At 46.7% G+C, this 16431-nt stretch overlaps 1 protein-coding gene across 7 annotated transcripts in view; it reads right to left on the reverse strand.

The window, feature by feature from the left end:
• rufy3 (RUN and FYVE domain containing 3) overlaps nt 1-16115 on the reverse strand; it is a 69827-nt gene extending 53712 nt beyond the window's left edge. For 2 of the 7 annotated variants that reach the window (XM_060851778.1, XM_060851783.1), the window contains exons 1-2: nt 15251-16115; nt 486-539 (exon numbers count right to left, since the gene is read on the reverse strand). In XM_060851778.1, the coding sequence (XP_060707761.1) occupies nt 486-539; nt 15251-15506 (310 nt within the window). In that variant the 5' untranslated portion in view covers nt 15507-16115. Of the gene's footprint in view, nt 1-485; nt 540-3845; nt 4458-15250 lie in introns of those variants that run through there. The other 5 variants (XM_060851782.1, XM_060851785.1, XM_060851780.1 and 2 more) reach the window with 4 other exon arrangements.
• Between the last annotated feature and the right edge of the window lie 316 nt (nt 16116-16431).

The following is a 16431-nucleotide window of genomic DNA, read 5'->3' on the forward strand; positions in this document are numbered from 1 at the left end:
TTGGGGGAGAGAGAGAGAGAGAGAGAGTGAGGGGGAGAGAGAGAGTGAGGGGGAAAGAGAGAGAGAGAGAGAGAGAGTGAGGGGGAAAGAGAGAGCGTGTGGAAGAACGAAAGAGAGAGCGTGTGGAAAAACGAAAGAGAGAGAGAGAAAGAAAAGAAGGACAGAGAGGGGGAGAAAAAAGGGAGGCGAAAGAAAAATAAAGGAAGGGAAGAGTGAAAGAATAAAGGCACACACAGACACAGAGGTATGTGAAGGCACAGCTGCCATTGGCAGAGTGATATGACTGCCTGAGGAGGCCGATGCGACACTGACTGTGATCTCAGAGGGTTGTAGGGAAGGGGGGAGCAGAGGCTCCTCTGTGTTTACCATCTTTGTATGTGGCTACACTACATCAGCATGGTGCTCACACAAGGTCAAAGAACATGCAGTGACTTGACCACTAGCTCACAAAGACACAAGAGCTAATAAACAATCCTGTTACCCACCTGCTGCTTCCTCAAGTATCTGATCCACCCAAACTGTTAAATCCTCCCAAGAGTCTTTGCAAAGAGCAGCAAAAAGTAAAAAAGGGAAAAAAAGGACAAAATGTCATGCAAATAAAACCACCAAAAGAAACAACTTCTTCTAAAATGAGGGAAAAATAAAGGGGGTGGGTGCAAAATAAAACTGATACAGTAAGACTTGGGTTGTATCTGAGTAATTACAGAACACAGAGCTAGCAGATGGGCTGAATGGCTCAATTTGGTGTTAAATTACAGCGACAGAAAGCTCCCACTCAACTTAAATTCCACTTGGGTGCTTTTAAAGGCAAACTTTAATCTTTCAAATAAGAGATGAAACTGATTTGAGTTTAATGGAACAGTAAAAGGATCTGAAGCTATTGCAGATACACAGTGCTCTCTCAACCTTGGGGGGGGAACAATGAAAAACCCCATTGCCAATGTCGGATTTGTATCTGTGCTTCTGACAACACCCACAATCTAAACACACCCTTGACACTGTCTGACTGAAGGGGAACATACATCATACAGATGGGTCACAGTACCATGACCTCCACCACAGACAAACAGGCAAGTCCTGAATCTACCCCAAGATGGAACGGGGATTAAACCCTATGCTGTGGCTCCAATCTCACCCACACCAGCCATCCATCTTCAGGGGTTCAGGGAAGGAACTGAAACAGGAAACTGAAACTGCTTTGCAGAGAAGCTGTGAAACCAGTAACAAGCCCTCATTGCCACAGCAGAAATCCCAAAGGGACAGCTGACGATAATGCCAGGAAACCTGCTGTGTTGACCTGAGCAGCTGTCAATGTGTTATCGATTGCACAGACTCTCACAGCAGGAAGGAGGCCATTCAGTCCACCATATCTATGCTGGCTCTTCCAAAGAGCTATCCAATTAGTCCCACTCCCACTGCTCTTTGCCCCCGAGTCCTGACACGTGCCCATCTAATTCCCTTTTGGAGGTTCACACTGTCTTTTCAAGCAGACAATGTTCGAGACCAGAACAGCCCACTGTGGAGAAAATAAATCTCAGATCCCTTCTCATTTTTACTGATTTCCATAATTGTGCTAACTGACACATCCAATGGAAAAAGAATTCTCTTTATCCACAGTCAAAATCCTTGATTATTTTGAGGATTAACTCTCCCTCAAACCTTCTCTGCTTGGAGAAAATCAAACCCAGTTTCCCCTGTCCCTCTCCCCACGCCCGCCTCATCCCTGGTCCCAGTCTGGTCCATCTCCTTTGCACCATGACAGAAGTCTGGACATCCTAAAGTAGGAAGACCAAAATGAGTTGAATACTCCTGCTGGGAGTTAGCCGGTATCTCAGTCAGGTCTGAACAATTTACTTGCTTTTATGTTTTATGCTTCCACTCATTAATTCTGTAATCTCTTCTCGATTTCTTAAAAGAAAGCTCATTAACCTGACCTGCACAGTTACATTTTTAAATGCAAGCCTCCATGATTCTCAGTTCTTACATAAGAACGAGGAGCAGGAGTAGGCCGTCTGGCCCCTCAAGCCTGCTCTGTCATTTAATAAGATCATGGCTGATCTTTCCATGGCCTCAGCTCCACTTACTCACCCTCTCATCATCACTGTTAATTCCCTTACTGTTCAAAAATCTACCTTTGTTTTTATGGTAATGAGGAAGCATCAGCTATTTCACGGGGCAGGAAATTCCACAGATTCACAGCCCTTTGGGTAAAGAAGTTCCTCCTCAACTCGCTCCCAAATCTACTCCCCCTTACTTTGAAACTATGCCCCCTAGTTCTCGTTTCATCCCCCATTGGAAACCACCTCCCCCTCCCTGCTTCTATCTTATTGATTCCCTTCATAAAATTATATTGCTATAAGAGCCCCCCTCATTCTTGGGCAGGATAAATAGACAAGGTCTTTTCCCTGGGGTGGGTGAGTCCAGAACTAGGTTTAGGGTGAAAGAGGAAAGATATAAAAGAGACCTAAGGGGCAATGTTTTCACACAGAGGGTGGTACGTGTATGGAATGAGCTGCCAGAGGAAGTGGTGGAGGCTGGTACAATTACAGCATTTAAAAGGCATTTGGGTGGGTATATGAATAGGAAGGGTTTAGAGGGATATGGGCTGGGTGCTGGCAGGTGGGACTAGATTGAGTTGGGATATCTGGTCGGCATGGAAGAGTTGGGCTGAAGGGTCTGTTTCCGTGCTGTCCATCTTTATGGCGCTAAGCGCTTGAATTACTTTATATTGCTTGTCTACATTCTTACCTACCCATTGTGTCTGTTCCAAACCACCAACTTAGCAGTGAACGTACCTAATCTGTATGCTGTTAAAGAGGCTTACCACTGAACCTTAATAAATGTGGGCTTCCCTCTGAAAAGCAGGGCTGTCCTCCAAGATAAATCAATTCTGAGGCAGAAAGCAAAAACTAGAGGGGGGGGGGGGGATCAAGCCTGTACTGCTCCACCTGAAACCTTCACCACCATCCCAAAGCTTTCAGCTGCAATGTGAACACCTCGAGTGTCTGGGGAGCCCTGCATCTGTGGAACAGCATGGGCAGGGAAGGGTTAACCCTGGCAATGAAGCAGTGCCCGGACTAAATGAGACTCCAATTAGGAGCAAGCGCGTCGCCTGCCCCTCCTCTGAAGAAAGGCAGTGATGAAAGTACCTCTTTGTATTATCAAGTATCCTCCCCCCTCCCCTCCCAGGACGATTGATGCAGTTCAAAGGTCATGGGGGGGGGGGGGGGGGGGAAGAGACAAGAACAGAGGGCAATTGCTGCATCGTCACCACAGATCAGCACATTTCCCCAAACATGGCCTTCCTCATCTACCTTCAGATCAGGCGCGCAGCATAATCTCAGTGAAAGAGATGCACTCGTGTGTTGCTTTCTGCTGTAATTGTGCAATTGTTAACATTCAAAAAGGCTGCTCATTTAGGAAAAAACAACAACTGGCTCTACACAGACGAGCTGCAAACCATCGAGACTGGCTCTGAGGCGGCAGACGCTACAGGATCAAGTCTGCGCCAGTGATTAAATTATATCAATTGGTCCCGTCCATTAAATAAAACCCAAAACAGGCGTGTAATGTGGTGGGAGGAAAACAAAATGCTGTCATCCACAATGGCAATAAAATTTAAAGCAAATTCAACAAGGTTATGTGGCACGGAGGTGGTTTTAGGTTTAGTCTGTCTGCAATAAACAGTAAAATCATTGAGCAGATTGTGCAGGGCTCTTTAAATAAAGCAAAATGAGATTTTCAATAATGGCAATGTTGCTGCTGTGGTGGTGTGAAGATTTGGGAGGGTGGGGAACACGAGAAGCAGCAAAGAGCAGCTTGTAGGGTCTGCAAATGATCGTTACCTTCATGGGTGGGCTCTGGGTCAGGTGTAAGGGAGATATCATTCAGTTCCCGCAAACACAGCCATTCTCCATCCACCGAGACGCGGAAGTTGCATAAGTAGATGGTCTCTCTGGCCGCCTGGGTGATCTTGTCTGTAGTGGGTGTTGGAGCATCACTCTGGGGAGTCAGGTCAGACATGATGAGCCAGCTAACTGCAAGCTGACAGTAAATCCTGCAGCAGGAAGGTTGGCACAGTCCGAAGGGATCACAGTGCAGAGACACAGAGAGAGAGAGAGAGGGAGGGTGTGCTGACTGCAGAGAATCTAGAAACAGCCTCAATAGCAAGGGCACGCTGTAATCTTCCCTCTCTGTCTCTTATATATAAAATATGCCTCTGGGATAGCAACACAGACAAATGGAGCAGGTTATTTTCTGCAAATCCTCAAAGATCTAGTCCAGCTGCAGATCTCCAGCAAAGGGGGTGGGGTGAGGGGGAAATGAAGGTTCCAAATGCAGACGGGGATGCTCAGCACCTGGTTAAATGGAGCGTTCCTCTAGCTGCTGATATACTGAGTACCATTCTCAAGCATCGAAGGGCTGCTCACTCCTTGCGCAGGTTGGGTGTAGACCAAAATGGCTGGCCAAATGCAAAGCCTAGAGTGAAAATTCCGCATCACATGACATCGGACCTATAAATGCGTAAACAATCCTCAACACAGCTCTGGGACACTGCAACAGACAGTACCATTGGTGCGTACAGTCTACTGGTTCCATCCCCTTAGCTCAGTCCCAATTAACCATAAAATTACACACACACACTCCCATCCAACTCCAATCGGGCAAAAAATCATCCCACAGTCAGAGATATCTCAAGGAAAGTACAGACCCTGATGCAGTACCAATACAGAATGTGGCCGTGGATAATTTGTGCCGCTGAATTCAATTCTCACGTCAGAAAAAAATTACAAACCTGCACTAGGGTATAAAAGGGAACATTTTCAAGGTACCAGAAAGCAAATACTTCGGGAGGTCAGTGGTGAAATCAGCAAATAACTGGCAGAGTCCAGAAGTGTGAAATAATTCATTTTGTCGTGAATGAGGTTGGAGACTATTAACCAGATGGAATAGTTTTAAAAAGGGTGGAGAGAGACACACACAGACCCAGACATTTAGGTACAACTAACCTCTGAAACTGAGCAAACAATTAATTACAAAAAAAAATACAGGTAAGTTATTGGTAAGTCCTGACAATATACTGGTTAGGCTGCACTTTAGGGAGGAGCGTGGACAAGGGGTGCAGAGGATATTTAGGAATGAACAAGGGTCTTTAGTGAGAAACTAGGATTGTCTTGCTTAGAGCAGCGGGGTTAAAGGTAAATTCAGTTGAAAATTGTGACAGCATCTGATCTAGATGGAAAGGAGAAACTGACAAGGACAGGACCATTCAATCCCGGCCTCCAGTCTGCGTCCTTCAGAGAAAAAGAGAAATTACTTATACGTCTGGTTGCAATTTGAAAAGTGGTGAAATTCAATAGTAATGTTTATAAAAGGGAATTATATAAATATATAAAAAATAAGGGAAAAAAAGAGATGCAGTGCCTTAGGAAAGAGCCAGGAAATGGGACTAAATCTTTAGGGGCATGATGGGGAGAACAGCCTCCTTTTCCATGTTGCAAAATTCTCCAATTCTCCACAATAGGAACAGCAGAGGCCACTCAACCCTGTCCAGTCATTCACTGGCACAAATTCTGGTCAGTGTTCCTGTACCTGCTTTCATTCATGGACCCTTTTCATGGGGAAACTCCAGCAATCAGACGTAACATGATTAATGGAGGTAGAATTATGTGAAAATATAAACACAGAGGTTCATCGCATAAAAAACTCTTCTGGTTCCCTAATATCCTGTAGGGAGGGAAATCTGACATCCTTACCTGGTCTGGCCTACATGTGACTCCAGACCAACAGCAATGGGTTGAATCTAACTGCCCTCTGAAATCATTCCTGATGAAGGGTCCTGCCCAAAACATTGATTTTCCTGCTCCTCAGATGCTGCCTGACCCACTATGCTTTTCCAGCACCACTCTGATCTTGAATCTAATCTCCAGCATCTGCAGTACCCACTTTCACCTGCCCTCTGAAATGGCTGAGAAACGCAAGAAACTCCGTTCGAGGGCGATTTTGGATGGGCAACAAACACTGGCCACAAATTCTAGGATTCCAGGAGCTGTATATTCACCCAAATTAACAGAAACAGACAGGCTGCAGGGAATTCTACAGTACAAGATAAACAGAGCCATGGCCCATCTGCTGTCAAATCAGATTAGAATAATTAAGTGCTTGTTTTTGACGGGTATAGATTTGATGGGCCGAAAGGTCTTTCTCTATGACTCTAATACTAACCTGCTTACATAATTAAAGCATCATTTCAATTACATCATCCCTTTCAAATCCAAAAGATGCTCACACTAAAATATTTACAGGGTAGAGCACGCTTAAACATGGACTCAGTATATAAACACAGTGCCCATAATGCCTCACTGCTTGAGTCCTACATAGTGCCCTCCTTCAGCACAGCACGGATATCCTCTCTGACCAGTAATGCAAACCTTCTACCCCCATTACCTCCCTCTCTATCCTATCTGAAGCGTCGATATCCTGGGATATTTAGATGCCAATCATACCCTTCTCTCAACCAAGTATCAGTAATCACAATAACATCATACTCCCAGGTACTAATCTAAGTGTTAAGTTCATCTGTCTTAACTACTACAATTCTCACATTGAAACAAATGCACCTCAGACCACCTGCCCCTCTGCGTTCATCCTCCACTTCCTGCCTACTCTTTCCCTTACTCTTTCCTGATGAAGGGCTCTGGCCCGAAACGTCGAATTTTCCGTTCCTAGGATGCTGCCTAACCTGCTGTGTTTTAACCAGCAACACATTTTCAGCTCTTTCCCTTAGTCATGCTGACTTCATTATCTAGTTCCTTACAGGCTTTAGTTACCTCCTCCTTCCTGTCCACTAACCTCCCCGTTTGGTTCCCATCCCCTTGCCATATTAGTTTAAACCCACCCCAACAGCGTTAACAAAAGCGCCCCCTAGGACATTGGGACCGGTTCTGGGACGGACTGGAACCAATGTCCCAAAAATCTGAAACCCCTCCCTCCCGCAATATCTTTCAAGCCACTCATTCATCCCGATTATTTTTCCATTCCTACTCTGACTAGCAGGTGGCCCTGGTAGTAATCCTGAGATTACTATCTGAGGTCCTACATTTTAACTTGGTTCCTAACTCCCTAAATTCTTCTTGTAGAACCTCATCCCATTTTTTACCGATATCATTGGTGCCTACATGCACCACGACAACTGGCTGTTCACCCTCCCCCCCTTCAGAATTTTCTGCAGTCAATCCTAGACATCCCTGACCCATGCACCTGGGATAAAAATGTGTTGCTGGAAAAGTGCAGCAGGTCAGGCAGCATCCAAGGAACAGGAAATTCGACATTTCGGGCATAAGCCCTTCTTCAGCTCTGATCTCCAGCATCTGCAGACCTCACTTTCTCCTCCATGCACCTGGGAGGCAACATACCATTCAGGAATCTCGTTTTCGACCCACAGAACCGTCTATCTCAGAGCTGGGGAACCTTTTCATGTTGGAAGGCCGTATTATGTTAGTTGTAATCCAATAAGGCTGCATCCAAGAGACTTCAAATATATATTCTTCAAAATTCACATTTTAAAAAATTGTGGCAGTCAGTCTGTGAGGATTATTTCGTTGAATTTTCTTTTACTCTCTGGTAATTTAAATACATTCATTTTAAGATTAAAATAAAAATAAAAGGACAAAAAACATTAATAAAATATAAAAGATTTGTTCTGCAAAATTTGGATTCATTGAAAAGGCCACACACAATGGCCTAGAGGGCCACATACGGCCTTAAGGCCTCAGGTTCCCCACCATTGGTCTATCTCCTTCGCTTACAATTTAATCCTCTTTGATGATAGCCCTTCCACTCTTTTTCCAGCTCTTCTGAACTGCGGAGCCACCTACGGTGCCATGAACCTGGCTACTGCTGCCTTCCCCTGGTGAGCCATCTCCCCCAACAGTATACAAAACGGTATACCTGTTTTGGAGGGAGATGACCGCAGGGGACACCTGTGCTGCCTTCCTACTCTTTCTCTGTCTTTTGGTCACCCATTCCCGTTCTCTCTCAGCAATCCTAACCTGCGCTGTGACCAATTCACTAAACGTTCTGTCCACAACCTCCTCAGCGTCGTGTATGCTCCACAGGGAATCCTCCTAAAGCTTCAGAGCCATCATGTGGGCTAACAAGAGTTGTAACTGGACACACTTCTTGCGTGTGAACAGATCAGGGATATCAGCTGTGTCCCTGAGCTCCCACATTGAGCAACAGAAGCATAACACGGGTTGGAGATCTCCTGCCATTTTTAAATCTTCAGCTTTACCCAAATTGAGACTAAAGTTATGAAAAAGACGAGAAGTTTTTTTTAACCAATCTTAGTTCCTTGAAAGTGGAGTCGCAGATGGATAGGTTAGTGAAGGAGGCATTGGTATACTTTCCTTTATTGGACAGAACATTGAGCATAGAGTTGAAGGGTTATGTTGTGGCTGTATAGGACATTAATCAGGCCACTTTTGGAATACTGCGTGCAATTCTGGTCTGGAAGGATGTTGTGAAACTTGAAAGGGTTCAGAAAAGATTTACAAGGATGTTGCCAGGGTTGGAGGATTTGAGCTACAGGGAGAGGCTGAACAGGCTGGGGCTGTTTTCCTTGGAGCGTGGGAGGCTGTGGGGTGACCTTATAGCGATTTACAAAATTATGAGGGACATGGATAGGGCAAATAGGCCAAATCTTTTCCCTCAGAACTAGAGGGCATAGGTTTAGGGTGAGAGGGGAAAGATATAAAAGAAACCTAAGGGGCCATTTTTTCACACAGAGGGTGGTACGTGTATGGAATGAGCTGCCAGAGGAAGTGGTGGAGGCTAAGAGGCATTTGGATGGGTATATGAATAGGAAGGGTTTGGACGGATATGGGCCAGGTGCTGGCAGGTGGGACTGGACTGGGTTGGGATATCTGGTCGGCATGGACGGGTTGGACCGAAGGGTCTGTTTTCGTGCTGTACATCTCTATGACTCTCTGAGTAATGTACACTATGGATAAAAGGAACCCATTAATAATCTGAATTTTCAGCATTAGTTAATATAGAGTCATAGAGATGTACAGCGTGGAAACAGACCCTTCGGTCCAACTCGTCCATGCCGACCAGATATCCTAAATTAATCTAGTCCTATCTGCCACCACTTGGCCCATATCCCTCTAAATCCTTCCTATTTATATACCCATCCAGATGCCTTTTAAGTATTGTAATTGTACCAGCCTCCACCACTTCCTCTGGCAGTTCATTCCATACACGCACCTCTCTGATCCACATGTGACTCCATACCCAGAGCAGTGTGGTTGACTCTTAACTGCCCTCTGGGCAATAGTGCCTTGCTTGAAAAGGAAGGATTTCCTGGCAAAGAAAGGGCTTTGGGAGTTCTTGTAACTGTCAGAGGAACTACAAATTAACCTTACCAAATTAGTAAGTGATACACCACCCATTAGTCACCAGATTTTCCTGTTTGCCAGGTTCCTACATTCACACTGTTTTTATTGTTGACTTTTTTGTCATGTTTTTTCCAGGATTGTTCATCTTGACATTCTGCGATTTGTGTTTTTTTAATTCATTCTTGGGATGATGGCACAATTGCCCCCTTGAGAAGGTGGGGGTGAGCTGTCTTCTTGAACCGCTGCAGTCCATGTGCTGTAGGTAGACCCACAATGCCCTTAGGGAGGGAGTTTCAGGATTATGACCCAGTGACAGTGAAGGAACAGCGATATATTTCCAAGTCAGGATGGAGAGGGATTTGGAGGGGAACTTGCAGGGGGTGGTGTTCCCATGTATCTGCTGCTCTTGTCTTTCTAGATCAAAGTGGTCATGGGTTTGGGAGGTGCCCTGATATTATTTATCCTCAACGACAAAACAAATCCCACTGAACAAATGTGGTTCTCAATAAAATGTAGATAATATTAACAGGAGTAAGCCATTCGGCCCTTCGATACTGCTCCATCATTCAATTTGACCATGGCTGATCGGAGTTGCGTAGTGGCTCAGTGGTTAGCACTGCTGCCTCACAGCACCAGGGACCTGGGTTCGATTCCACCCTCGGGCAACTGTTTGTGTGGAGTTTGCACATTCTCCTTGTGTCTGTGTGGGTTTCTTCCAGGTGCTCCAGTTTCCTCCCACAGTCCAAAGATGTGCAGGTTAAGACTATGGGAAATTGCCCATTCGGTCCAGCTGGGTGGGTTAGCCATGGGAGATGTAGGCTCACAGGGTACTAGGGTGGTCTGGGTGGGATTCTCTTGAAGGGTCAGTGTGGACTCGATGGGCCGAATGGCCTGCTTCCACACTGTGGGAATTCTATAATTATCCAAGTGAATAGCCTGCTCCTGCTTTCTCCTCACTTCAGCTCATTTGTCTCCAGGTGTTAAATCCAACACCTCCTGGAATCATAAAATCATCTCATTATCGCACCCGCTTTTTATGGGATCTTGCTGTGTGCAGTGTAGCCATCACATTTCCTCCATCACAACAGAGGTCACTCTGCGCCAGTATTTCATTAGCCAAACTTTGCTCTCACCCATGTTGAATGTGGTTCAATTATTGATGCGTTGAGCTCCTCGATGGAGGGGCTTTGGTTGAAAATACAGTGTAAACAGTGAGCCTTCCCTCAGAGCTGGGCACTTCAGGTAAGTGGTTCAGCAGATCCCCTGCCCCCACCCAATGGTCTTTAAAAATGATCTGATGAGATGAGATGGTTCTCAGTCAACATCCCCATCCTTATGAACCCTACCAAATTAATAATAATTATTATTAATTATTTCACCCACTGCTCGTGATCTTGTTTTGTGTACATTGCCTCCTACACTCTAAAGAACGCAAGAACATCGAGTCTGATGTGCCATTGAACACAATAGTGATTGCTCGGATTGTAACCTCACCCATACTTTCCAGCTGACCTCACTATAACCCCTGACTCTCCACAATTAAAACCTAACTCACCCTTGAATCAATCGAATGATCAGAGCTCCACTGCTGTCTGGGAGAAAAAGGAATGTTACCTCCCTGCTATCCCTCTCAGCTCTGTGTGAATAGTTTTACTGCATCCTCGGTTTGAGACTCTTCCCCACCCCCCCTCCCACAGGAGAACATCCCCTCAACATCTATCCTGGGGGGAGGGGATGGAGATCTCAAGAAGATTACTTCTCAATTCCTTCGAACTTCAGTGAGTAAACCACCCTACACCACACCAATTCTGCAGAGTCTCTAAAGAATGAGAAGGTGATCTGATTGAAACTTACAAAATTATTTTAAAAAGGATAGACAGGGTAAGATGTTTCCCATAGCTGGGGAGCACAGAACCAGGGGCACAATTTAAAAACGAAGGGTCCAAGTGGAAGAGAACTCTATTTTACCCTGAGGATTGTGAACCTTTGGAACTGGCTCTGACAGACGGCTGTGGAGGCTTAGTCTTTGAGTCTGGTTAAGGTGGAGAGTGATGAATTTCGAAGACCAGTGATGCATTGTTCAGGGTTGTGGAGGTGGGATAAGTAAAAGGCATTGAAAATTTCAATCAGTCATCGCTATACTGAACAGTGGGGCAGGCTCAATGGGCTGAATGGCCTACTCCAGTTCCGAAGTTATACATGGTCCTAAAGTAATTCACACCAATTCTAGGGTATCCTGGGGAAAGATGGACAAATGAATGATTCTTATTCATGGATTTAAACCTTATTTCATCTATAATGGAATATTAAACTATTCCAATGCTGTCTTTCATGTACAAACAGGATAAATTGGTACTTCATTTTGACATTCTAAAATACCTACACCAATTGTCTCAATGGTCTGGAGATTATGGTATAATGTCACTAGACTAGTAATACAGAAGGTCCAGGGTCTCTGACAACATGGGTTACATTCCAACCATGATCACTGGTGGAATTTAATTTAAATTAATAGCACTGGAATATAAAGCAAGTCTCATGGGCAGTATCACTGAGACTATCATTGTTTACTGTACAAACACATTCGGTTCACTAACTGGTGCTTACCTGGCCTACATGTAACTCCAAACCCACAGCAATATGGCTGACTCTTAACTGCCCTCTGAAATGCCCAGCAAATACTCAGTTTGAGGGCAATTAGGACCAAATCCTAGTCTTTGCTAGATACAGAACAAGTATGCAGTACTCCAGGAGACAAATAGCAACATTACAGAATATCTGCCACTCGCACTCCCTCACCAAGCTAAAGGACAGGAAGAGACCACTTTCTGTCAGAGACTCACTGTGCAATGTCTGCAACATCACAATCAGACTCCTCCCTCTCCTACCCACATCCCACACGGTCAGATTTCACCCACCTCACTGTCTTGCACACTCAGATCCATCTCATTCATAACTCTGGATTCAGAAAAACAGAACCCACTTAAACTGCACTGCCCAGCACTGACACAGTACTGCACTCAGGAGGGATCTGAAAACAAACAATCCAAAAAGAAACCGTGTTAACAGGTAGCCATGACTGAAAATGACAATTACAAAGATTCCCTGTATTCCTGTTATTCAGTATGTTGGCCACCTTGGAAAACCAGGAGAGCCCAGGGAGCGCCGCACTGTCGGAGGGTCAGCGCTGAGGGAGCGCCGCACCGTCGGAGGGGTCAGCACCAAGGGAGTAATGCAGTGAAGGAACATGAATTTCAATAACACAAATTTGACTGTAAGATTAACTCAAATTAAACGCAACCTGAAATTCAAGAAAAAGCTCTTTTTCCCAGAGATGGTGGTGAGAATGTGGAAATCACTCCCTCAGGGAGTGGTGGAGGTGAACAGTATTTAAGGGAAAAGGTGGAAAAACAGGAAGGACAACTGAAGGTGTTCACAGAGTAATAAGACCATCAGATGTAGGAACAGGAGTAGGCAATACAGTCCACCACATCTGCTCCACCACTCAATGAGATCATGACTGATCTAATAATCCTCAACTCGACTTGCCTGCCGCCATTTCCCATAACCCTCAATTCCCTTTCTGAACAAAAGAAAAATCCGTCTTATCATCTCAGCCTCGAAAATACTGAATAAGCCACCCTCGACAGCTCTCTGTGGGAAGGAATTCCCCAGACAGAAATTCTTTCTTATCTCTGTTTTAAATGTGCAGCCGCTTATTCTGAGATTAGAATAGGGTGGGATTAACAAAGAACTTGGAAAAATATTGTGGTTCCTGGGTCAGAATCCTGGAATTCCCTCCCTAAGGGCATTGTGGGTCTACCTACAGCACATGGACTGCAGCGGGTCAAAAAGGCAGCTCACCCCCACCTTCTCAAGAGGCAACTAGAGACAGGCAATGAATGACCATTTCACATCGTGGAATCACTTTTTTTAAAAAACTTCAAGATCTTAGGGTATAATTTAAGTGTACTTCTGTCAAGCTAATTGAGAATATCAGCTGGGGCATTGCAACTGAGTGGAACACAGACAGCTGCAACCAAAGTTCATGTTTCTTCAGAGATCCTGAGATTTTCTCTTGCCTTTGTTTAAAAGGGACTTATTATCTTGTTTGGTGAGTGAAAAGATTCAGTAAACAGTAGACGTTGACATGACTCAGTAGCAGCATTGTCCCTGTTGGGTCAGATGGTGCTTTCAAATGTATATGGAGTGTACATTTTTTACACAGAGTGTGGTAGGAGTTTGGTACGTGTTGCCTGGGATGGTTGCAGAACCAGATACGATAGGGATGTTTAAGGGGATCTTAGATAAGCACACTGATACACAAGGAATGGGGGGCACGGAATATGGACCAAGGGCAGACAGAAGGGATTAGTTTAATGTTGTGCCATGTTCAGTACAACACTGTAGGCCTAAGGACCTGTTCCTATGCTGTACTGTTCTATGGAGCACAGAATCCAGCCTGACACCCCCCAGGGCAGGACTGTATTGTCACAGGGGCCAGTTGTCAACATGAGACTTTCAACCAGAGCCACTTTCTTCACCCAGAGTCACCAGCGGTCTCTTGGACAGAAGCCAAAGATCCCACGGACACAACTTTGAAGAACAGCAGGAGCCAGACCCCTGCCCGCCTCAGTTTCTTGACCAACACCACGGATGGTGATCAGAGTCTAGTGTGTGGTGCTGGAAAAGCTCAGCAGGTCAGGCAGCATCTGAGGAGCAGGAGAATCGACATTTCGGGCATAAGGCCTTACGCCTGAAACGTTAACTTCTGCTCCTCGGATACTGCCTGACCTGCTGTGCTTTTCCAGCACCACACAGTAGACTCTGATCTCCAGTATCTGCTGTCCTCACTTTCGCCTCACCAATGGGGATGTCTAACTCATTTCCGTTTAAAAATCACACAACACCAGGTTACAATCCAACAGGTTTATTTGGAAGTACAAGTACTTGCTAGCCACCTGATGAAGAAGCAACGCTCCGAAAGCTAGTGCTTCCAAATAAACCTGTTGGACAATAACCTGGTGTTGTGTGATTTTTAACTTTGTCCACCCCAGTCCAACACCAGCTCGTCCACATCATTTGTGTTTGTGGGAGTTTGTTGTGTGTGAGTTGGTTTACAATAGTCAAAGCATGTCAGTGATTGTAGAGGTTCTTTGGTACAGCCTGCGGTTGGACAGGGTGCTATATAAAGGTAAGTATTTCAAGGAAAAGGCGAACCCCAGTTTGAGGATGGAGCAAGGAGCGACAGTTACCTCCAGAGGAAGGCCAGTCCTACCACTTGCAGCAGAGAGTAGGACCCAGACACTCTGGGGCAGATAGGAGGGTAGGCAGATACACCAATGCTGCTCACAAATCACTGTCACAGCCCTTCACACCCCCCAGACACTGGGCATCTCTCTCACCCATCTACCCCTCCCACCCCAGACACTGGGCATCTCTCTCACCCACCTACCCCTCCCACCCCAGACACTGGGCATCTCTCTCACACACCTACCCCTCCCACCCCAGACCCAGGGCTCTCTCTCTCACACACACACACACACACACACCCCCACCCCCACCCCAGACCCAGGGCTCTCTCACACACACACACCCCCCTCCCACCCCAGACCCAGGGCTCTCTCTCACACACACACACACCCTAACCCTCCCACCCCAGACCCAGGGCTCTCTCTCACACACACACACCCTAACCCTCCCACCCCAGACCCAGGGCTCTCTCACACACACCCCTAACCCTCCAAACACAGACACTTCCAATTCCTGCAGGAAGCTGCTCTAACTCCAGGAGTTTGTTGAACTCTCGGTTCCTATTGAAATTAAACATGGGAATGCCTGGTAGCACTCACCTCCCCGCGGCCTGGAGTCACTGTTACTGATGGAGCTTGGGCAGGGGGAGGCCGGCACGGACACGGTTCCGAACTGGAGCTGCTCGGCCTCTTCCTCCTGCTCCTGCCCGGGAGGGCCGCCTGCTGCCCGGCCCCGGACGAAGTAAATGACCGGGTCCTGGCTCACCGTCCCCGCTTCCCCGTTCGCTGCTGCAACCGCCGCCCGCTCCGCTCTGGGTGGCCCCTCGGCCTTCGCCGCCGCTGCTAACTCCTCCATGGCCGCTGCTGCAACTCCAGCTCCGGACTCCCGGGAGCTAGAACCCGGGGATTAGGAATCCGAGAGCTAGAACCCGGGGGGTCAGGAATCCGGGAGCTAGAACCCGGGGGGGGCGGTCAGGAATCCAGAGCTAGAACCCGGGGGGTCAGGATCAGGAATCCGGGAGCTAGAACCCGGGGGGGGGGGGGTCAGGAATCTGGGAGCTAGAACCCGGGGGGGGTCAGGAATCCAGGAGCTAGAACCCGGGGGGGGGGGTCAGGAATCCGGGAGCTAGAATCCGGGGGGTCAGGAATCCCGGAGCTAGAACCCGGGGGGTCAGGATCAGGAATCCCGGAGCTAGAACCCGGGGGGTCAGGATCAGGAATCCGGGAGCTAGAACCCGGAGGATCAGGAATCCCGGAGCTAGAACCCGGGGGGTCAGGATCAGGAATCCGGGAGCTAGAACCCGGAGGATCAGGAATCCCGGAGCTAGAACCCGGGGGGTCAGGATCAGGAATCCGGGAGCTCCAGCAGCAGCAGCCGCTGTTTGCGGCCCTTCTTCCTTAACTCTTCATCGTGTTTTTCCCCAAGCCCAGAGTCTCGCTTCTTTTCCTCCTTTTTACATACTTCTTGTTGCATTAGTCTTTCACCCAATAGCGTCAGTTGCATTAACATAGCTCCCACCTCCTCCCTCTTTTTAAACCTCCCTCGTGCTGTGTGTCCTAAAACATATCAGTGTGTGCTATAGCATGTGCAGCGACATATAAAGTCTGCTTTACTTTTAGATGTTAGAGTTGTGCAGCAGAGTGCATGTTATTTTAGATGAACTCCGCCCCTTGTTTTTTATAATATGTTTATTTTGGGAATTGTGCCGACAACAAAGTAACAGGAGCAAGAGCATTCTCAACACCTTGCAAGGTGTCAGTTTTCCTTTCAGTCAGAGTGC

Source organism: Hemiscyllium ocellatum, chromosome 36 (assembly GCF_020745735.1).
Source record: "Hemiscyllium ocellatum isolate sHemOce1 chromosome 36, sHemOce1.pat.X.cur, whole genome shotgun sequence".
In the NCBI taxonomy this organism is placed as follows: domain Eukaryota; kingdom Metazoa; phylum Chordata; class Chondrichthyes; order Orectolobiformes; family Hemiscylliidae; genus Hemiscyllium; species Hemiscyllium ocellatum.